Source organism: Temnothorax curvispinosus, unplaced genomic scaffold (assembly GCF_003070985.1).
Source record: "Temnothorax curvispinosus isolate PA1 unplaced genomic scaffold, ASM307098v1 QBEX01008326.1, whole genome shotgun sequence".
Lineage (NCBI taxonomy): Eukaryota > Metazoa > Arthropoda > Insecta > Hymenoptera > Formicidae > Temnothorax > Temnothorax curvispinosus.
This window is the reverse complement of record NW_020218106.1, coordinates 100,834-126,631: the sequence shown is the minus strand read 5'-3', so window position 1 is coordinate 126,631 and position 25,798 is coordinate 100,834. Positions and strand designations below refer to the sequence as shown.

General features: G+C 30.8%; 1 protein-coding gene across 5 annotated transcripts in view; it reads right to left on the bottom strand.

The window, feature by feature from the left end:
* Positions 1-25,798, bottom strand: part of LOC112457806 (protein PRY1-like) — a 48,125-nt gene that overhangs the window by 21,050 nt on the left and 1,277 nt on the right. For 3 of the 5 annotated variants that reach the window (XM_025021041.1, XM_025021044.1, XM_025021045.1), the window contains exon 2: positions 23,476-23,550. In XM_025021041.1, coding sequence (XP_024876809.1) covers positions 23,476-23,550 — 75 coding nt within the window. Of the gene's footprint in view, positions 1-5,247; positions 6,816-23,475; positions 23,551-24,801; positions 24,894-25,798 lie in introns of those variants that run through there. The other 2 variants (XM_025021047.1, XM_025021043.1) reach the window with 2 other exon arrangements.

Below are 25,798 nucleotides of genomic sequence, written 5' to 3'. Positions count from 1 at the left end.
CTGGAATGCATTTTTTAACAAGTATATATCAAGTAATTTCTTGACGCGTATATTAATTTGTAAAACATAGTTTATGCTTACAATTATATGATTCTATTTGCTCAAAGTTCAAGTAAAAGTTAAGCATTTAATTTTCAACTGAATTAATAGTTAATGTCCATAATAAAACACCATTTAATTACTTCTGAAAGTTAATGTAATCTTTTGTAAATTGCATAATACCTATTTTATTCAATTGCAACAAGAAGAAAAGGGTCAATCAAAATCTAATATTCTATTCACTCAAGCAATAAATTAGCATATTAGAATCTTATTATAGCTAATACTTGTGCAATTTAGCATTTTATTGAATTAATATCGCGACGAAATATCATGGAAATGTATAGTTTTTTTAAAAGATAAACCATTTAAAAGTTGTCTAAATCACATTTCGAAAATTTTTTTAAAATAGGGGTATGCATATAAATTTTTATTTAAATCTATTATTTTTAAAATTTATTATTTCTGTTTAAAACACACATATATGGCATTTTTTAAAATAAATATTAATTTTATTTTCTACGATTTTTATACAGAATACACATGATCTCTAACATAAGTAAAAATAAAAATTAGATGTAAAAATAAAAATAATTGCAATCAATGTAAAAGCTACCAACAAAATAAAATAATACTCATATACCTATTCAATAATACTTTTCTTATCGAATTATGTCGCACGTCCTTCTCCTGCTTTTTTGTAGCAGATGGAATTTATCGACGATTCAGTTTACTTTGACGATTGTTCCTTGTCCCGTACTATAATTCATAATAGACTTATCACGATAATGCAAAGGTGTGGTACATATTACGATACGTCATACGTCAATTCAACAGATAACATATCGTGCACACGCATGCACACTAAAGCTAGGAACTATAACGTCCTTATCTATTTTTAACAGATAGCAATAAAAATGACACAAAAATGAAAAAGTGTTTAACTTGTTTAACTTCCCTTTAATTTTCAGAAAATAAAATTTAAATATGTATTATATTTTATTTTAAGAGCGTTTCTACTAATAAAATAGTAAGCTTAATGATATCTGCAATGTCAGTCTCTAAATCAAAACTTTAGAAGATTTAATTAGTGTTGCATGTTATTATCATAGCGCATACATCTATATACGCATATAAAATAATAGTTACGCGTATCAATAATAGTACTTTGGATAAATATAATTGAATCGATTTTCCATCCATGTCTATTCTCTTCGAAAGCTACATCATGCGTATCCATTAGCTCGACTATTCCTATCAGCGAATCGGAAGATTAACTCTCGGTTACAGGCAATAATAAGAGTAACGTGCCGGCGATGAGCCACAAACGATAATGCGAAACACACAGCGTAATAGCACAGCGAGTATAAGACACGCAAGATGAATACAAGACTAGTGAGCTTAATTTTCCCACGCCACACCTTTCCTAACCTAACCTAACCTTTCGCTATGAGAGCTATTTCAAAATCTGATGTAATAATGCTTAATGATAATAAAAATACACAACGCTTGGTAAAATCATTGTCCATCTATTGACTTCTCATGCTACATTCGATCTTTTCCACGTAATAATTTTACACCACGATATTTTCATAGTGATGAATAAACTTTCGTCTTCCACTTCATCACCTACGCGGAATGAGAAAAAATATAAATTTTAATTTAAAATAAATTTCGATAAAACTACGATTTATTGCGACCTTAATTTTAATCACAGTTTCTTTAACAAAGTCGATTTTTTTTAGAGAAAGTTTCAAGGAAAAACGCTTGTAATATTTTTTAACGTTTCAATATGCAGTACAATATATGTATATACTTTTGATATTTAATTAAGTATTAGATTAAGATTATGCCCAAAAATGTAAACAAGCAATGCGTATTCTTTTAATTTTAATATTTTATTTTCAATTGTATATTGCTTGAAAACTATTAGCAAGACTATTTGACATTTGGCAAATTAATTTCAGATTGATAAAAAAATCTAATTGATTTATGGAACTTCCTGGGATATTCCGTGTATACGAGTATAAACATCAAACTAAAAGCGTCTCGTAAAACGCGATATTCCGAATACACTAATGCGGCAATCACGAGGCAATTATTCACTGTGCGACAGGCCGCCTGGTTACACATCCTTTCCTTTTTACGTAATTGCGGCATGTACCTTTTAACGTACGAGATATAACGTACTCATTGCGTGATTAATGACACGTTGCTTGGGACGTTAAATTGATGTGCGTACACGTCTCTCAGAAGATTGCACCGCAATTTGTAAAAATTAAATTTCGTGGCATATTATTGAAATTTGCTTATACATGCTTTTATTCATTAATCAACGTAAAAGAGAAATAGAAATACTTCCTTAGCTTTGACAAATGCAACTTTTGATGGTATACTTTGTTTTATTGTAAATACGTAAATCCTTGTAACTTTTCTTATAAAATACTTTAATTCTTGTCACGTAATGTCTATATCTTCAAGATTAATTGCATTATTGCCGTGAAATACAGCGATCTGATTTGGTATTCTATTCATTCTCAAATCTCCATTTATTCCAGTCTTATTGCCTTCATGTTTATTTTTATATGCATCACGTCTTCGGATTCAATTGCATTACATAACGTTTCTTTAAAAAAATATTTACATCATCGTGCGCGCATTGAACAAACGGCGGAAACCCACCGTTACCGGTTACAATGAAATCTTGTTGAATCGCTCCGAAGGTCTCGGAAATAGGTGATCTAACTTTCTGGAGCATATTGCTCCAATCCGAAACTACGAGTGAGCTCGATGAAATCTTAAATTAAGATTTAATTAAGCCAGACTACACAAATTGGCGCTGAAAATCGTTCAATTAATGAGAATCGATCTTTCTTACAGTTCCCAGCTGTCGTCGACTCATATAAGGTAATCATTAAACGGCTTCGATCAGTAGGTGATAAGATAGTTTGTTTTTGCCATGTTATTCGAATCATATTTATGCAATATCTCATCAATCAGTCATTCGAACATCTTGCTAAAGTCTTCCGTAAATTTACGTAATAAATTGGATATAATTATCGTAGTTCTAGAAAATTATTTTCCATTAGAAAGTCTCTATACGTATATCATATGAAAGTCATGAAAAAATATTTATAACGACGAAATAAAAAATTTAATATACATTTTTCAAAATTAAATCAATAATAGAATGGCAACCAGAATTTTTTATAAAAACCACTTATTTTTTATTCGTAACTAATATATTTTTAATCATTAAGGTCAAGCGCAATGTAGAAAGTGAAAAAGTGCAAAGTCACATTGCAACCAAGTATGAAAAAATAATCAATCATCAGATATGAAGAAAATCGATAATTGCATAAAAAAGCAAACTGTATTAACTCATTGAGCCACAACAATTTTTTTATTATTTAATTATTACGTTAATTCGTTTACTGAATAATATATTATAATTAATGTTCCACAGGCCAATTTATTATCTGCTTTCGCATTTTTGACATATTGAGCGCTGTAATGATTTAATCCGCGAGTAAAGGGCAAACGTTATTCTTCTCAACGATCACAGACAGTTTTAATCCAATGTTATAAGCTGCTTGCATGCACTTTACAGATGCATGAAGTGCACATGCACGAATTGATGAAAATATTTTATGTTCATTTACAGAGAGGGATCACAAAGACTGGCGATCTTAATTTCTAAGAGAATTTAACGATTGATGCGCATTCGTGCACAAAGAAGTTGCAAAGTTGAAATAATAACTAATAACTATGCCCGTCAATTATCTCACAACTCGTCCGCCGGCGAATTCTTCTCGAAGGATGCGCGAAATCACAGAAAGCGCACATCCAGTTCTACGAACGCTTTGCTTTGTATTCCGACTGCATATTCAGCATTAAAGGTACATGTCTCTTTATCTCTTAGTTGACATTGAACGTGATATTTCTAAACAAATAGAACTTAAAAACCTGGACAGCTACATTAAGGGCTAAATTTAAGATAAGCTAGTATGCATAATTTTAACTCGTGTAAGGCGATCATGTAATTTCGAATTTTATTTCACATTGTGTATATCCAAAATATATTTAGATTTACGTCATTTCAGATGTTTACAATATGCCTTCTAAAATCAGACAGCATTTACAGTGAGAATAGTCTCTTTATACACAATCTAAATACAGAATCAATGTTTTACGACAGTTGTGCTTACGCACGCGAATTATGGGGAGTGTTATGTTTGAAAAGATACGTTTTTGTTTCATCGTGCTTGCGTCGTACTGCGAAAAGACGACCTTGCTTTCCGCTTTAGAATGCCCAGCTTAAATCCCGACCTCGAAAAGACGCGAACAAAAGTGAAATAAAGAGTCGCTGAAATTCCTCTATCTTTAACTAATGAAATGCTAATCCTTTTGATAATTTATTACACGTGAGATTGGCATGAATAAAAAATATTTTAACTTTAGCTTAAAGTTACTTTTTCTTCGATATTCGTTCTTGTTAAAAACGTGAATTAAACAATTTAACACATGACACAAACAAAAAACTTCAAATTAATACAATCGTAATTTTTCCAAACAAGTAAAAAAAAAAAGTAACTCACCAAACAACACACACACACACACACACACACACATACGTACACGATTTGTTTCAAATTTTTCTATTATTATCAAGAAGGTGTAAATCAAAGGAAATGCATTTTTCATAGATATATATAATAAATTCTTTAAAATCAAGATTATAATTTGCTTGAACAAGTTTTAAATATGCACTTTTTCCAAAAAGTTTTTAAAAATCTAAACTAATTTAATATTACAAAATATTCATTACAATTAAAATATCAGTTATATTATACATTTGATTAATTAGTTTCATGGTAAATTAAAATGTCGAAAAATAACACGCTGCATTTTCTCATTTATCCTAATGAGGCCGCGTGTAAAACATCAGCTTCACAAGAGAAGCTGATGTTTTTCTTTTCTGTCCAAAAAAAAAGAAACGATGAGGCCGTAGTTTTAAAAACGTTTCTCGGAAAGCCGCGGCCGGAAGTAAAATAGAGAAAAACGTTGCGAAAGTCGTAGACGTCGGGACGCAGCGTGAAGCTGCGGCTATTTTCTACGAGGGGGCCAGGCTCTTTCTTCAGTTAACTCATCGCTTTCCCGCCCTCTCTTCCGCCACGACCCTATAATCGCCACTACGAAGCTGCTTACCTCACGCTATAGGATCTTCCCGGTTTGGAGGTCATTGCACTGCGACGGGTGGTTGTAGCGGGGTGGTGGTCGGCGGCGAATCGATTTTCCATGACGACGTCGCGGTGTCGGTGTCGCCTGTTGGAAAGCGTCTCTCCTCCTTCCTCGCCCACTCACTCTGGCTTTTCCCTCGTTTCTCTCCTCCTTGCTGCGTCTATCCACGCGTTCTATGCGACACGTGACTACAACGAGAATTCTGCTCCTACGAGATCGAAGAGAGCATCCTCTTCAAGATGCAGGTCGATCGATACTTCGCCAGGCGTCTCTACACCCACGTCTGCGAACTTCCACCCTTTAAGTTGCACTCTGTAGTCCACGCGCGTATCCCTTCAAGTTGACTCGAAGATATCTTCGCGATATCTGACGGAAGAGGAGCCGAGTTTTAACATAGACATCATTATCCTGGACCAGTAGATATGCTCGGTAAATGAACCACTGATCTTTCAATAGCAAATCTCAATGGATTTATCGTTCAATCAAACAATTCGGAACGAAAAATAGAAAAAAAACGTGTCTCTTCCCAAGGTCAGTGATTTCTTGTGTGATCAGTTCGAAAAGTCGTGATATGAATTCATGAAATATCTTGGTATCAATGTCACGGCTTGACACGTAAATAGTTTTCACAGTAATATCCAATGTCACGGCAATGGTGACACTTCTCTGTCTGTTTATAATTGGTTGATGTTCGTTCAAGCGTGTTTGTTTGTACACCTTCTTCTTCGTATTTTTTACCGGTTCTTTCAACCTAGCTTCTTTTTGCTCCAGGTTTGTATCACGGTTGTGTCACGGTTTCACATCGGGAAACTCTGAAGCGATCGATCTATGCAAATCCTTTCATCCGTAATGTCGCAATTGTCAACTTGCAGGTGTAAAAGGATTCATGTGACTGCGGTGAGTCGGTCATTTCCGATTTCTCCGACGATTGTTCGCGGTCTCATTAAAGATTCTTTACACCCCGGAGACACCTTTGTTCTCCAAGCGCAAGTAATGAGCCTTAGAAAATCGTATAAAGTAAAATCTCTATACGGCTATTATATATATATATCTTCGAGGTCGACAGCAAACAAGGTTCAGTAGAAAAAAACTAAATGATCTTAAATTTTTGCAAAAGAATTATGAAAAACTCCCGCAAAAATTTCCGACAGTTATTTATGAAACACATTCATGCAGAACGGTTAATATACTTGTATATAAACTATATACAACTGTAAACACAATGTTTTTTATAAAAATTATTCTTTGCACCACACAGTAAAGTTTTACTATAATATTGACGAACAGTCCACGAGATAAATATTCCGAAATCAACTATAACTCTTCGTTCACGTGGTCGTGACTTCTTCAGTATCCACGAGCGAAATGAACGGGCACGTCGCGATGTCGAGAGAGGGAGAAGCGTGTAAAGTGATTCGCGATGCCTGGGGGTGACCCTAGTATGCCATGCGGTAGCACCGCATTCGTTACTGCAATTCAATACAACCACCGTGGCTACACTACGTGGCTTGCTTCTATCGACCGTATCGCACTGCGACGAGGAATCGGACTGGTCGCCGAGCAGCGTGCCGCGCAGGTTTCATAAGTACTTGCGCGCGCGCGCACCCTCAAGCACAGGTGGGGCCAAATTGGATATTCATAAATAGTGTCATTCTTTATCTAGCATTGTTTTCTAAAGTCTTTTTTCATGTTAATTCTTAGGAAAATGAAAATTGCGTTTTCTTTTTTAGCAGAATAGAATACGAAAGACTTTTTATTGAGTATTTTTCAATCATTGATTAAGATAAAAAATATTTTATAAATGTTCATAGATGCTCAATACTTTTATAAGTTTATGGAAACAATTTTGAAAAAATAGTAAACGCAAAATGGCATTCATTACAATTTAATATCATAATATCTATTATTATTAAATACATTTATAAACTTTTATAGAATACCTATACTTTGTTGAATTTAAGAGCGAGAAAGAAAAAGAAATAATAAAGAATGTCAATAAATTTTTTTAAATATTTTCTTCTGTTTCTTTTTAATTGTTTTGCAACAATATCTAAGTTTATAAAAGTTGGAGCAGAAAATATTGAATATTTTGATAACATACCGTTTTTATTATAGTTTTCTTAGAATTATTACAACAATTTTATCTTTACTCTTTCCAATAAAATTAACAAATTAAGTTTAGATTTTAAGATTTTATCTTAAAATGTTTTCAATTACAGATATTAATGTCTTTAACAATATCTTACAAATATTTTTTACAAACAATTAAATATACTGAATTAAATTTAGATAATCTCAACGAAGAATTACTTATTTAAAAATGTTAAACTTAACGGAAGAGACGCGTATCATCTCACATAATTCGCAAGATCATCCTTTACAATCTTTATATCGTACATTCCTCGAGTCTGCACACGTAGTCTTATCGCCGGATCCGTAATATCAAGCTCATTGAGGGCTGACCAATTAAAGGCCGCACGCAACGGATCATTGCCCGGATTAAGACCCCGACGATCGGGCAGATATTTCACTATCTCGATCGATTTCCGTTCCGATCCATTCTCGCGAAACTACGAGTCGTATGCAGCACGTTCTAACGGCTGCTAATTACGAACAGAGGAACAGTCTGAGTCGCTTCAATTAATACGTGCAATAACAATTAACGTCGTCCATATTCCTACCCCATTAAGATGCAAGTATCAACATGATATAACGCAGACAATATTTAACGGTTTGCGATGATGGCGATACACAAACGCTTGTTACTATTAGGTGACGAGAGAGGCTACGCTAAACGAATGCCACGTTTATAACCGCGTCATGACCACCATCAGAAATCTGAAATCTGGCTATTCGCCACATAACTCAGTACTCAAAACGCGGGACTCTCGCAAAGATCAATCGTAGTTGAAATTTCTGTAAATATCTATTAATTAAGTTTTACTCAAGGATCCTCGTTTCCGCGATAGCAATTTAAATATTTTTTTAAATAAATTCTCCAAATCAACCAAAACAACTATAATTTTTTTTTACTTAAAGTAAAATCTTTTTAATACATTCTTTTTATCATTTTCCATAACAAGGAAAAATATAACAAAGAAAATTAACGACACTTGTTTCTATATTTGATACTTATTATTATCAAAATTTTTCTTTTACATATGCAAATCTTTATATCTCAGACGATATTATGAACAAGAACAAAAAATTCGCGGAATGTAGAAGCAATGTATATGTATACGTGATTATAACTCGCATAAATTTCTATGTCGAGTGGTTGCACCGTATGCTTGAAGTGTATATGAAAGAGGAAATATGTTTATGTTTGCACTCGTGGTAGGACCTTGTCGCGGATAATCCTGACAATACCGGTGATTTCGCGGACCGAGTATTCTAAATCGCGAGCAATGCTCGACGCGACGGTCTGCCATGCCGAAAACAGCATTGCCGACACGAAATTATGTGGAATGTTCACGAATGAATTTCTGAGGCCTGAGGGGGTCTCTTCCTCTAAGTAGCATCAAGCTATTCCAGCTCAGGTGAACAGGGCACGTTGCATAGACGGCATAGAGAACTCGCAACATGTGCAAGTTGTCGAGGAAAGTTAGATAACGGTACATACGTACATAAATTAATTGCTTCAAAAAATAACACTTACACAGGTTGTTCTATTTAGCTCAAATGCTGAAAATGTTTGTATTATAAATAATAAAAAAATAAGTAGAAATAAGGAAGAAAGTGATATAGATGAAATTTATAGAAAACTTAAAAATTTCATATAGTTTTATGTTTTCCATCTGTATTGAAAAGCCAAAGAGATTACGATTTCCGATTTATAAGTTCTTATAAAAATAAAATGTATGGTTATAAAATTGAGATTTTATTAAATAATGATGCAATTAACATGTGTAGTTTTATTTATATAAAAAATTGTCTTCTTTATTAAACTATTTGTGAATTATTTATTTTATTAGTTTCCAAGTTACGATCATTATTGCAATATTTTTTATTGCATTATTTTGTTCTGTGAAGAAGCATGGAAAATGAAAGCTTAAAAGTTTAATAAAGTTAAAAATGAATTTTTATGTTATTTTAGATAAATAAATTATACTTATAATATTTACTAAATATTTTATCTTACCATTATTATCTTATCTTACACGTACTACTTACTAGTATCTAGTTATATTTTTAGAAAATTAAATTACTTCTACTTTTAGAAAATTAAACTTAATTACCATTTGCTTTTTCATTGTATTTAACTCAAATCTACTATGCGATAAGGTCGAGTTAAATTATACATATCGTAGCAAAGCATAACAAAAGAATTAAATTTATACTAATAATAAATCCGAGACTGAGATAATACGCAGTTCTATGTTGAGAATTTAAACTATGTTAAGAGTTTGGAACATGTGGACATCAGTATTTTCATATACACAATGATGATAAGTTTCCTATATTGGCCGCAAAGCGAGTAGGATGCCTACTGTGTGATCATTATAAATTATACGTAACGATGCTAAATCGAAAACGGCACACCCGTGCTGAAACTGTGCGGAATGTTGTCATAGATTACCAAGGCGGATGCTTCCTTGAATTATAGTTAAAGTATCCCTTTTGGCCATTTCTCGTACTCGCAAAGCTAACTGAATTTGAACATATATTCTTAACTCAGAATTATTTAATATTCTTCTTGCGTGCTACGTGTAAATAAGCTTAGATCAAATCTTAATAAATCATATCAATCTTATACTTATATTCTCACAAATTGTATCTTTTCTCATAAAGAAATTATTGTAGAATTTATATGATCTCTGTGGACAATGTAAACTGCGCTCGCTGTCATTCTTTGTTATATCCATTTATTGATTGACTTCCACACGATACGTACGAGCGAAATATATTCTTATTGACTTTTTGTGTTTTTCTTCCTGCTTTACGCGTTTTAGTTTTAATAGTTTATTTCGGAGAATATATAGATTCCTTTCTTTCTCCCTCTCTCTCCCTCTCTTTCTGACTTTTATTTTACCTACATTTTTATTAACTTAAATTATATCTGTTCTGTTAAATGATTTTTGCTTTATCAATTCTAAAGCTATTCTTAAGAAAGTTTTACTTCCCTAAAACTTCTCCCAAAAATAATACTTTTACAAGATTCTTCTCAAGTATGACATTTTTTTACAAATACTGTCACAAATAGATGGCTTAATTCTGGTAAGCGATACGCTTCTGGAATGAGCGGACTCAGTGCAGTGCCAATAATTCATGTTAAGTGACAACGACGTAATTTAAGCGCCACATAAATCCGCAAATGTTGCCGGTCGGTGGTCAAAGATGAAGTCGCGAGACTAAGTTTTGCACTGCATTCCGTAAGCGGGATTCCAGAGAGCGCGGCGGCGTGTGGTGCGAGCACGCACGCACATACATTCCCCGGGGAACCACAAAGAAAGTTGCGCGGAATGTCGAGAGAGTCTCAGACACGTAAATCGCTCCGCGCTCTCTAGTACACATAGGTGCGTGTAAATATAGATCACGTCCCAAAATATGTCTTTCAGTCCGCACTTAAAATCGTCGCTTCCGCCGGCGATCCGTCGAAGGTCCTGCTATACCTTAAGGGCCGCCGCGCCGTCGCGTTGGATTGCCGCCACCATAGTTTTTAAGATAAGCATAAATCAATCACTTTGTAAGCAGTCGGAAAAAAGAGAACTTTTGAAAGAAAATATTTCAAATAACGTATTTCGAGAATGTAATAATTTGTAAGCACGTTTTCAATTCTTTTCAATCCTGCATTAATTACGCGAAGACAAAGTACTACACTGATTTTAATTACTGCGCACAAGCTAAAGGCAAATTTTCATGATAATTATCGAAACATTATGATAATATCAAAATATCTTAAAATTTTATTTTATTAATAATTGGATATAAAGATAGTTTTTGATAGTTTAGTTAAAACAGTTTAGATTTGAAAAATTAATTTAAATAAGTCAATAAAATGTAAACATGTACGACGGACGTCTTACATAAAATTATGCATCAATATCAATTAATTTTTTGTTTTTATAAAAATAGGTATTATTATTCAAAATTATGTATGATGTATAGATGATGTAATGATAAAGATCTTTCAGATATGTATAAATCAAAGATTGTGTGCATTTGAGCTTAAAGATGTAAAAGAGAAAGAAACCTTTTTTTCAATTTACTAATTATCAATCTACTTTTGATATAGAAAGATATCAGTCTTCTTTCTCTTCTCTTAAAAGAAAGAAATTTTATTTAATATAATGTTAAACTGACACTTTTTTAAATTTGAACTGTCTAGATCTCTCTGGACAGTTTTCACTGTGAAATTATTAGATAGCTACATTTATCGAATCAAGAGAATTTCTCAAGGAAACGATAGAGCAAGAAGAGATTTGTCGATCTATGCAATCGTTCGGGCGTAAAGCCAACGATTGTCGTCGGATGATAGGTAGATCAAATCCTCGATCAAGCAAAGCCGCGCCACGAGAAGGCTACAAGATTAACGGTGCACGCGGACTATTGATCTCGTATTTATTCAGTTCATGTCGTGATGGAACTATCTTAATATACAGGTCATTCACTGTCACTGAAATATGTACATAATATTTTAATAACAGTTTTATAGTGTATTTCTTTTATTATTTTTTAGCAATAACAAACATTTCTTATGGTTAATTAAAAGAAAAAGCAATACATTTGTATTTTAATTTTTTTATAACGTATCTTTTTTATTATTTTTTGGCAATGGCAAGCATTTCTTAGTTAAAAGAGAAAGCAATATATTTGTATTTCAATTTCTTAAAGATTTTTGTAAAAAAACAAGATACTCGAAACAAGCTCGAGACGATAAAAAGTAATGACACAAATTTTCCTTTTATTCTTTGAAGAGAACTTAAACACGAGATAATGCGTAAGTATGACCTATCACAGTCTGTTTAGACTAGACTATAGACGTTGACATTCAATTATTTATGACCATTCGTATAACGTGATGATGCATACAACGACTACGAAATGTTTTGATTGCGGATCTTGAAAAGGTGAACAGGCTTTCGCGTTCACATTGTTGCTCGAAAGAATAAAGCGAGAGAATATAACGCGAAAGTTCCTCATTTCTTCATCAATTCGTTCCAATGTGGAAGGTGTGGTCAGTTAAAGTTAAATAAATGGGAATTTTAATTTGTATTAAGGTTAACCGGACGAGAATTGCTCCTTTCGCCTTTATTAAAGAACATTTATACAAAAGAGTATATTATACTCTTCTATACGAAATGTTAGCAGCGCGTAATGTAAAAGATGGTCTTAGATATTAAGGGAAATTTAAATTATATATATGTATAAGATTGTGTATTCAAGTAAAATTATTATAAATATATATATATATATAAAATAAATTATACAGTTTGTCAATTGTCATATACATATATAAAACTTATGCTTATCAATTTTATATCCATACTGTAAATAAAAAAATTATGTGCGTAAAAAATATTTTAACTATTATCAAGAATCAAAATTTTGACTGACAATTGTATTTTAGTGTAATTTTCGAAGTTTCACAGTTATTTAATTGGGTTATTGGTAAAACATTATATATCATCTTATAGAATTAGTATAAAAATTTGATTAGAATCAGTTATTCAATTACATATACGTGAAATTTCGGAAACTTGACATGCAGTCAATCATAAATTACGTCAGTGTTCAAACACTGTAAATTACATAAATTTGATGGGCAAAGAAATAAAAACTAATTTTTAGCTATGTTATTGGAGGGGGGGGTTGCTAGTATTTCTTTCTTCATATATACCATTAGATCATCGGCGTAATTAGAAATTGACGAAAGCAAGTTCAGCTGACGACCGTCACGCACGGCGGACCTAATAACAATCGGAAGAGTGTATACAGCTCGTGCATCAGAGGTCAATTGAACGCGACCTGGCACTACACACGTTGGCGGTCAATAATTGTAATCTGCGTGATTAGCCACAGCTGCTTTGTCCAGCACGCGGTTATCTCGTTTCCGGGAACGTGTATCGTAGATACGCGCTTGAATGAACAGTGTAAGAATAAATGATTCTGGTTCCCCATTAAAGATACGGGAATTTTTCCCTGACCATTAATACCTTATACCATTTGCCATGTGGCGGGTTTGAATCTTCGTTTAATATTGATCGACTGTAGAAGCTGCCATTGTTCGGAATCTAGACTGCGTTTGAGAATGTAAACTACAGTAAATATGCGTGTATTGCTTCCTTTAAGCTAGAAAATAATTTTATATTTGTAAATAATTATCAAAAAACATAGATAAATATAAAATAAAGACGTTAAAATAAATTGTATTAATTTCATAAAGGGGCTAGCGAACAAAGCACGTTCTTAGTGCTTATAATTATATATTACAAGCGACGAATATACATATATATTCCATTAATTTAAAATTACGAGCCGATAAATGTCGGACTGAAACAGCTATCGTTGGAACATTAAAAACCCTTTTCTCCCCGGAATTAAATCGACGCGATTTAATTATCTAAAAACTATAAAGAAATTATTGCGAAAAATATTACCTTAGCCAGGATTCGAACGTGGAACTTCCCTCACTCCATGTAGAGCGTCGTACCAATTCGACCACCGAAGCATGTGATAATATTAGATAATTTAGATAATTAAATCGTGTCGATTTAATTCCAGGGAGGGAAGGGTTTTTAATGTTTCAACGATAGCTGTGTTTCAGTCCGACATTTATCGGCTCGCAATTTTAAATTGAAATATATATATGTATAATTCGTCGCTTGTGTAATATATAATTATAAGTAAAGAACGAGCTTTGTTCGCTAGCCCCTTTATGAAATTATTTATATTATGCGAACATGACAAACTAATTGTTTAAATTATATTAATTTTGTATAGAAATGTGTAGGTAATTATATATAATATATATATTCGGTACTCTACTCGTCGGTCCTGTTTCTCGATCGGCTCGCGTATCATTACAATCAAGTTTGATTTTTTTTTCGTCGGACCATTGCGACATCTTGCTATAGGTTGAAATACAGTTATTATTCTGTGACGTTACGAACACTTTCGGTAACGGTCGGTCATCGAGATAAAGCGGCTCGTATTACCGCGGAACAGATTCTAATCCCGTCTAGGGTACACGTTGCGCCACAAAAGAGGGCTTACGATGCCAATAGCGTAACTATCTAACACAGAAAGGGAGAGTAAACCTGTACCTACAAAAGTCTCACTCATAAATTTTTGTAAAAAAAAATAATTTAATAAAACACTTATTACGATATTATAATATTAATATTATGTATTATAATATTGATTTAGTGTTGAATATTTTAAACAAGGTTAAATATTTGAAAATTTATCATTATTTTGGAATCAATATATCTAAAACTAAATTTAAAAAATGGCATAATTAAAATATTGGATAAATATAAAAGTTTTGGAATATTAGTATAATCACTTACATTAGTAAATATAAATTATGACTTTTATTTTATGGAAATAAATATTACTTTAAGATAATCGTAAAAAATATTGAGTTTAAAAAAATATTAAACCTTATAAAAGAAAAATCTTAAATAAAATAAACGCGCTATAAACTAGAGAATCGGACGATATCCAAATAAATCCTAAATTTGCTTCTTTGATTTAAATACCACCATTGTTATTTACTTTCTTCTTGAAGTTAAATATTACCATTCCTAAGGAAGAATTTTTAAGAAAGACATAATTTGTTCCACAGAGTTGGCAATCTAAAATATGCAAAAACTTGTAAAAATATGTAATATAATGAGAAATATGTGATCTTTATATTTTATATTTATCCAAAATATTTATTCTGTTAAGCTTGTTCTTAATGTAATAAATGTTTGAAAGTGATTTATATATATCACATTTTTTAGGAATAAAATATAAGTGCAGTATATATCCGTGATAAAAAATATAAATTTCACACACATTTAACCAATTATAATCGCAAGTGCAATGTACGATAATGAGAGAGACCGTTAAGAGATGAAAGCGAATTTTACGGGTATGAATAGGTCATACGAATTAAAACCGAATTAAACGGACATTAAAAGATAATATCTTCCGTGAACTCAACATTAGTGTTGCTTTGTTGTCTACTAATTTAGATTCGACATGATAAAAAACATTAAATATACAGGATAAAACGTATAATAGGGTCGTTGCATAAAATTTTTTTATTAAGCGGTATCTATAATTAATGTAGAGAATCTAAGCCGATTTTTAATACTTTTTGAATTTAAAAAAAAAAACCTAAATTTGAGAAAGTTATAGCTTTCTAAAGTTTCTTTGATGACGGCAACTTCAAAAGATTTCGCTACAACATTATGACGTCACGCACATTTTCGTGTACTATATTTTCTTCAATTTTGAAGATATTGCAAAAATTCAAAAAGTTTACAAAGAAAGTATGCCATGATCTATCAGACCGCTTAATAAAAAAATTTTATGCAACGACCCTATTAATAATACCTTTAAAAATTTCTTAAACATATTGTTATTTTTTAATATAAATTTTATGCAATACGAACAGCGAATATTAGAATTACATAGGATATTTTATATAATAATATTTTATATTTTACATCTTTAGTTTATTTATTATTTATTAGACAAAATTACTAAAATGTTGCAATTATTTACCTACATGTATCTAAAGTCTTTTTTCGATATTTTAAAAATATATATTTATAAAACTTGAAAAAATCATTTTGCTCATTTTCTGCAGCAATGACGTAACTTAAAACAAGTAGAAACTTGCACATTGCTTCCTCATATATAATTCGTTAAGATTTGGTTGATCAGTTCTGAAGTTATAGAAATTTCTGTAAATTTGGCACAGACATACATACATACATACATACATACATACATACATACATACACATACCGACATTTTTTTTAATGCAATATTTCGACGTTTTAAAACACTCTAAACATATTGACATTAAAAACTCAAAAAACAATCTTTTCTTTAGTTTCTTCTACCTCTATTTTATATATATAATTCTTTTAAATTTGGTTGATTAGAGCCAACTTTATACGCAATCAAAAGTTCATATACGAATTTACGAAAACAAAGCTTCCTCTATGATGAGGAAGCAACAAAGCCTTCTAAAAAATAAATTTAAATATTTTGAGTTATTAAAATTTTGTAATATATATATTATTTTTAAAATTCGATTTTGATAGCTGATTACAGAAGAACAAAAATATCTTGCTATATATTAGTTCTTCATTTAGTATATTAAATTCTCGCCATTTTTTCGCAAATAACTCAAAAATAACAATTTGTTGCTTAACATAAAAATATTTAATAACTGTGATTTTCTTGCAATCTGACTTTCCACTGGATTTGTGAATCAACAAAGTTAATACATTCATAATGCTGCATGAAAATTTTCGATTATCGTATAGCGCGCTCAAAGGTATTTCACTGGAAGGTCACTGGAAAGGGTTATATTATGTAACTTTCAAAGAGTTGCAGGACGAACGTTCCTGAACAAAATCGTGAAAAGAAGAATAGGTAAGGTAAGTTAGCTGTAAGGTAATATAAGGCAGATGCGAAAGAGTGAACTTCTACGGCATTGCGAGATTGAAATAAATAGTAGGAAATTGGTTTAATCATTTATTGCATTTATATTGTATTTGTACACGCCTGTAGAATGTCATGTAAATTTAGAAAATTACAATAGTTACAATCTAGCAGAAATTCTCTGCGAAAGTTTTTTATCCAATATTTTTTATTAAATTAACAAAAATTAATATAAGGAGCAACAAAATTTTATACGTATATTAGTTATTGTCAGTTTCTTATGCATTTTTTAATTTATTGTAAAATAAATTAAATATTAAATTTTAAATATAAATTAAATGAATTTATATATTATGATTGGTGTCTAAAGATATTTTTAATTTATAAATGTATATATCATAATTGGTGTCTAAAGATATTTTTGATTTATGAATAAGGTTTTTTCTACACAATATTTTTTTGACAAATAAATTATTATTTCTTTAATTCCTTCTGATTTTTTAATCTTCTGATACTTATTGATTTTTCATTGATCTGTTAATTTTAGAATTATATATAATAAAATTATTAAATTTACAATTATATTTAATAGCATAATATATGTATACATAAGTAAATATTTTATGGATTAACAATGATTATTTTTTCTGACGTTTGCACGGTATTAGTATTGATTTATTTAACACAGCTATATATCGAAGCTCAGATACTACGCTGGATAGCGCTTATTTGGTAAGCGATGCAAAGAAGATTTATTTGGATATTAATATATCAGGATATTAATTAAAATAATCGAGATTTTATACTCACGAAGAAATATATGCTTAGTAAGCTCTCGTTTCCAACTATATACGAACTTAATAAGCAGACAAGCGGAAAGAAGTGCGCTGGCGCCGATTAAGTCAGCGTATGCGATCGCGGCAGTAATTTTTATTAGTTCACGGCCGTTACATAGATTTGCCAATGTCGATGTTCGATTAATTACTGATCGGTAAGAGAGAAAATCTGTTTCACCTCCGTACGAAACAAGGAAGAAAAGACCTAGAAGAGAATGGAGACTTCTATATCGCTCGAGAAATCCTTGACATTGAGCTGGAGAAAGTTTCTTCAGCTGGCCAAAGAGATCAACAGCGTATATAGAAGAACATTTCAAAAACAAGTAATGGTTGTTTCCTCGTTAATAATACGCTGACGCAGTGGGTTTTCAGCAATAATTACAAATTGTAATCTATACAGAATTATGTAGAAACTCATTATTACGAAAAAATTATATTTAATAATTTTTTATTTATTATCTATTACACAAATAATATCTGTGCTCAGACAATTCGTTAATTGCTAATGAATTACAAGAAATTAAATGTCATTTGATTAACATTATAATTAAAGAACAATATAAAAATAAAGTTGCTTAATATTCTCGAAGCAACGTATAAAGTATCTAATTTATTTACATTTTTATATTTCCAAGTTATTTTGAACTATTAGTTTAACGAGTTCCAGAATCATCTTCTTGACGCTATCACGCAAAAACTATTATCGCGATGAGGTAATCTTTAATCCAATAATGCGTTGCCGCACTGCGCCGAGAGTCTGTCTTCTAATTACACGCCGCCGATGTAGCCGCAACGGAAGATGTTTATCAAAATGCATAAATCGTTTTGCATTCCCGTACACATTGAATTTCGATCACGGATAGGCAGCGACTGGAAGTGACTAGCTGAATCTCGCAACGAATCTCTCTCGCAGCTTCTGCAGAAACAATGCGGTACTCTAGACGCCTCACATAAACTACGCAACAGTACATATATATACATTGCAATATGCAAAACCAAACAATGTCGGTTTCTTTAGCTATGATTGCAACATCGGTCTGCAGATCGTTTTGTAGAAAATTTTAGGATGCAAATTTTATAAATTTGCATTGAAATTACATTCGTTTTGCATTCTTCTTTATTAACCGTGATAACAGAATTATGATTAATTCTTATAACCATTTTAAAGAAACAAAATGATTTAAGCAATGTTTTTAAATAAAAGTTATTTATTGATATCTTATGACATCATGGATCTTATGACATTATGGATGACATCCGTTAATAATTTTTTTCTTTATTATATCCAACAGGCGTATTGTCTAAAAATTATATTTTTAACTAAATATCTCAATTTTCGACGTTAAAATAAATTATATTAAATTAAATTAAATTATATTATATTAGTAGCTATTTCCACAAGAATAATGTGTTATAAGTTTAGATAGCAAACGTGTATATACATATTTTTAATTTACGGATTCATTGATCTTTTTTTACATTCTTATTTCTCAAGTGGCACACAGGGGAAATGTAATTTAACGCGATTTTTATGTCTATTAGGAAATTCCACGCTAATTTCCGCTTTCCAATCAAACGCGGTCATTGATATTCCGTGCATGGTGGTAAAGACAGTGACCTATTTAACGGGCGATAGCGGGATTGATGTCAATACCACGATGGCAGTCGCTATAGACGGAGGCCGGATGACGATCACTAGGACTATCAATGCGATATCATGATCCGTTTTCTTCGCTGCATATTTGTTAATATCCGATTCCGATTCCAATATGCTTACATTGAGCCCGATCATCTAAACAAGAATAATTTTAAAATAAATTTCATTTTACATTAAATAATAATTTTATAATAAATTTCATTTTACATTAAATATTAGTACTTAATAAAGATTATGGATAAAACAAATCACGTATAATTGTTAGTAAAGTTGATAATTGGCTTCAAAGTATCGCTGCAAACGACGGTACCCGCCGTGTGTCACTTATAACTTTACATGTATCTTCTTCATATATTAAAGCTATTAAACCCGTAGATTGTGAATAGAAACACATAATATTGCGTGTCTTTCTTCATGCAACTTAAAAATAGAGATTATTAATCGAAACTAACAATAAATCTTTAAAAAATTCGATTATTTTTGTTTAATAATTATATTAGTAATATACATAAATAATAAATAAACATGTGATATCATTCAGGGTTATTCATAATCCGAATATTCTTGGTTTCCCATTATTCAATATTACTTCGCAATCAACGATATTTTGTCCACTCTTTTTATGCCATAGTTTTTTACTATACGTTCTTATCGTATGTATGACTTTGCATATATGTATTAGTATATATATGCTATTACGAAACAGGAAAACTGCGTTTATAAATATACGACATAATGCTAACATAAGCGTTCAAGATATCGTCGCTATTAATGCTTTAAAGAAAAATATTTACGATTGATTGCAAATAAGTTTTATTATAGAGATTTCGTTACAAATACGATGATGTATTTTTAGTTTTATAATTCTTTCAATATTACAATATTAAAAAATAGTTTTAGAAGAATCAATATTACAGGATTTGGGTTAATACATTCACTTATAATATTAAGTTTCTATGTATATAGATAAATAGAGAGAGAGAGAGAGAGAGAGAGAGAGAGAGAGAGAATCATCAAAGGATTAATAATATTAATATGTTCCTAGGTACAAAATCTATCAAATAAACTCTTTAACTAACAAACTCCTTTACCGTTAACTACAAATGCATTAAAATGGATTGACAATCTAATCATGTAGTTTCACTCTTTTTAAATTATTAAACTTGGATTTGATAACAAGCAATCTACAGAACAATTAGGTACAAGAATATCTTCAATTTTTTAAATAAAATTGTATTTTTCTATTTACAATTAATTGTTAAGACACATATATAAATCATATAAATCATAATAATATCTCTTGGAGCTTATAAAATTATTATAATTTAATGCTATAAGTAATATAGTTCATAAAAGATATAAGTATATTCAATTTCACAAAAAATTTAAAAATTATTGTAATATACATTTTTTATATGTAAAACTTTATGTTTATTTATAATATTTTTTATTGTAATGTTAATTTATTATTGCAAGTAAGAAATCTTTGCCAGGTTCCAGAATTAAAGACTTCAGCGAAATACTTTAGCGAGATTCAAGTAATCACTGAGATCTTCAAAGGCCCCGACATGAGAAATACAATAATTACAATTGGAGAGAATGTGTCCCATAGCTGAGATTAAGAATAAGAGTGAGTTCAAGTAACTGTATGGTTCTTTCGAGCCAAAACGATATAGAGATATTTGCCGGAAATTTAGGGAGAGCACGATAATGAAACCACATCGGAACTCTCGAGCGTGCCGCGTGTACACGCGGCGGCCTAGTTATTATTACGATGACACTGATGACACGCCAACCAGGTCAACGAGTGCATAATGGACCGTTGCATTTTGTTTGTTATCACGTACATCTTGACCCTATACATACCCAGATATACATTATGCACTGTAACATTGATTGATAAACTTGATAGTATAGCTTGATTTTAAACAACCGTGTACATCATAATTGCACAAGAAAAATGTAGAGATTTTGAATTTATTCTGTCTTTACCAGGATTTTTTACTTTTCTATAATATTCCTTTTTTATTTTTTTTTTATTTAAAATTTTTATTGCTATATATTATATATATAGATATGTGAATATGTATTGATTTATTTATTTTGTTTTATCACAGGCAGAATTAAATAAAATAAATGTCGCAATTTAAAAATATAAAATTGCATTAATGGGTGGCAACATATATCATATTTTTATAATTTTAATATGGAATTATATAATCTTAAAGTAATTTTATATATTATTTTAATTCTTTCTCTTCTTTATTTCATAGTTTTATAATTACCACAAATTTCCAAATTTCTTTTCAAAATTTGTTTTTGCTTGAAGTAACAAATTCAAATTATTTACAAAATGCGCACTGTCATATCGCGTTGTTCGATATTTAAATAAATAATTTTTATATCGTTCAATATAATATCGTCACTTATTACCTTCGTCTTGTCGCGTTGATTATCGCATCTGCCTTAAAATTGTCTGTATAAAAGTTGCAAGAAAAACGAAGAACAACTCGATCACGACATTTGTTGAACGATCACGCGAAGAAACTGACGATATATTGCGGGTCACCCGCTCTAAAAGTTCAGAAGCATGAATGCTTCCAGCGCGTTCTCGTTATATCAGTGAAAGTCGTCCGTTACAAACATGTATATATAAATAGTGTCGACGTGAATCCTTTCGATGTCGAAGAAGCAACCCGACGGCTTTCCATTTCTGCCGGTCGTAATTTTACTTTCGAGGATACACTTACATATTTTACAAAGCGATAATTCTACAGTAATATTTCAAAAGCTAATGAATATCTTTTATAGAAACTGTAAAGCGCTTTTCTTTTTAAATGCTACAAAATCTAAGCATAAAACATAATTTTTTGATGTTAATATACTTAATATGTCTTTATCATGTTATCAATAGGGGAGACCGAAGCAAAGTCGGCCCCGGGGCGGAGTTGTTTTTGCAATTATCTCGAAATCTGTATGTTGCGTGAACTTTCCATTAATACTGTAAGCGCGGCTTATGGTGCTCACGTAATCAACTAAGTTTAGTGAGGTTACGTGCCATGTTGTGATTCTTATCGAAGCAAACGTGATTTCGCAGGTCGAAAGTAAAATTTCTTCCGCGTTGAAAGTTTGTAATATCTTGAGTATTATTGTCTCTCCGAATCTCAAAGTAAGTAATTCTAAAGAGTATAATGCATGCTGAACACGAATCCAGTGCAGTTTTTTTATTTTCATTGATTTTTAATATTTTATGAGCAACCAAATCTAAAACTTGTGTTCGGGGCGAAGTCGTTTCCAAGCCAAAACAAAGTCAAGAAAGCTAAATAATATGTGCTGCGTATGCTCGAAGATAATAAAAAACAGGACCGATGAAAAACAGTGCATTTCGTGCAGGCGTAAGACACACAACGAGTGCGTGCGCTCGTCAGACTCTGTTTTTACATGCTTTAATTGTTAGCGAAAAAGAAATATGGTTTTCTTGAAATTATTTTCCGCTTTCCATTTTTTTTACTAAAAAACAATGAATAAAGTATTATATTATTTTTTATGATCAAAATTATGTATCTTTATTTAAAATTCAGTCCGAGAATGAGGACACGACTACATCCCGGAAATTTTGACTTTTCGATTTTTGCACTTTTGTTTTTACTCTATACCGGTTGAACAAAGCGACGTAGACCAAAAATGCCCATATAAATTTTGTAACCAAGGGTTTACTCTTTACAATGTGTGTGTGTGTGTGGTATACTATATTTTACTAAAATCATTTATTTTGTTGTTAAAAATCGGCACCGAAAAAAAGGGCCGACTTCGCCCCAGTCTCCCCTACAATTTCTTACAAGCTATAAAGTCATAAAATGAATGCCTACGAAATTTTGCTAACGACAGTTTAAGCTTTTTTTTGATAGCATTTAATCCATATAAAATCTTGTTAATATCTCCAAGATATACAAATTTGGTAAAGAAACACTATCTTATCATAATTATCGCACGTGATCTTTATCAATTCACGAAAACGTAACTTAAATTAATCCAAAAAAATAAAATTATAATAGTTATACACAGACGATAGGTCAGTTATTATTACTCACTCAATTGCCAATTCCTTTAGTTCCCCAGATATGTTAGACAAACTATCGGATGTCCAACTAATAAAAGTCAAACTTCTAAAATCAAACAATTAAACATTATCATTAATAATCTTTAAGAACTCATTTAACTAATGATAATAAAATTAGATTATAACGATTGGTGCATAATATTTAGGGATTGAACAATTTTAAAAATGCCATTTTGTATGTGTGTAACAAAGTTTTAACTTTATGAAGATATTATTATATAGTATAGTAATTACAGTTATATTCAGTGCGCAATGTTTTATAGTGTGATGATTTTAATATAAATTACTATAATGATACAGCACTAAATAATCGAGTTACACATGTTTGTGACTTTTGAAATATTTTTACTTTACGATGTTTCTTTTATAATAGTTTTAATAAAATACGTCAACGTTCATCAGCACCGAACAATTCAGAAAATGTCATAACCCTTCACTAATTTTAGCTCTTACATAACACGCGTCCATCGCTCAAGTTAATTTAATTGACTCTGGTATTATTCCTCAAGAGAATAAACTCATAAAAGGGCATTAAATAGACGACATCCTTTATTCGTGATGACTAATTATAAAAACTGTTAAACAATCTCTCTCAGTAGGTGCAAAATAAGTTCCACCAAATGCAAAGTTTATGTACAAACATGTTAATTAAATTTATTATAGAGTATAATACGTTAATAATTAAACATCAAAAACTTAAAAATATGCGAATTTTATAGATAAGATTATTGTGATGTAACAACCTATTTATAATATATAGATTGGAGTGAAATGTAAATGATATTGATAATAAGAAAAGGTTCCAGAAAAACGTAACTCACTTTTCGTTTAACAAAAAGTGAGTCATTTATATTCCTAGTATCCAAAAAGTAAAACTTAAAGAAAATAATCTTACATTTCGTAAACTTTACACTTTTTGTAAGCTATACTTGTCTATAAAAAATGAATCACATTATATTCTTGGTATCCAAAATAAAACTTAAAGAAAATTAACCTTGCATTTAATAAAGATTAGCAAGTGTAAATATATATTAGTGTAAATATATAACAACTAAAATAGATTTTAAGAAAGATTTTATATTCTATTAATATAACTAAATTTTTATAGAAATTATTTATTTATTTTATTTAACATTCTGGTAGCATTATTTTTCTTGTATATTTTATTTTTAATAAATTACATTATTTGAAGATATAAGTGTGTGATAATTTGTATAAATAACATATATAATATCGCCGATTAATATGCGTAATATAAGAGTCACATGCAAGAAAAATCATGACAATCTTTACGAACCATTAAAACAACGCTGCTATTAATAACTATCAGTATTCCTGATACAACACAACTCTGAATTTTCTGGAATAGATACGAGCCACACCCATCTTCTGCAATTAAGTAAAGTGCCCTATAATTTGCTATGATGGTTTTCATGAGTCCGTCGTAACAGTACACAGTCTAAAAGTGACCATTGCACTTTAATAGTAAGTATGACAGTGATAATAATCACAAAATAGCGTATTGATATTATTTCTCTTTAACTAGTTGATATAAGACAATGAACTGAATAGGTACATAATTAAAACACAACAAATTTTAAATAACTAATTAATTTCTATTTAGCAATTAAAATTGATTAAGCACTGCAATATTCATCTGCAATATTAAAAATATCCAGTGTAATTGAAAGTATGTTTCTCTAAAAGATGGATGAATTTTTACAATATAAATTAATATTTAATAATTAATATAAATTAAAATTAATAAATTTCTTAATAATATAATCTAAAATGTGATTTATAATGTTTAGGTTACTTTTAATGTTATAACTCCGGATCGCGGTGCCGTTCTCTCTATTCCAAGCGCGTGCTAGCAGTCGTGAGAAGGAGTACCCTCTACCGCGCCGGTCTAGCGGTGTAACGTAGCAAATATATTTATTTATTTATTTATGTAATTATTCTCACGGCACTCGGCCGCTATCTAGCACACTCTTGGAGTGGAGAAAATGGCACCGCAATCTGGTCTCTAGTTATAACTATTAACTAATCATTTTTATCAATACAATTTTTTATTTAATTTATCAATTTAATTCTCTTTAAAATTATTATCTAATAATTTTTAAATTTTATGTAACTATTTATTAAATCTTTATTAAAAAGTTAAATAGGGGAGACCGGGGCTATTCGTGACACTGCTGAAATTTTGTCGCGGGCCTAACTTTAAAATGCTTGCTGCTAGAAACCTGTAATATCAATCACAGACATGTTTCTTAGTGTCCTCTATATAGGTACCA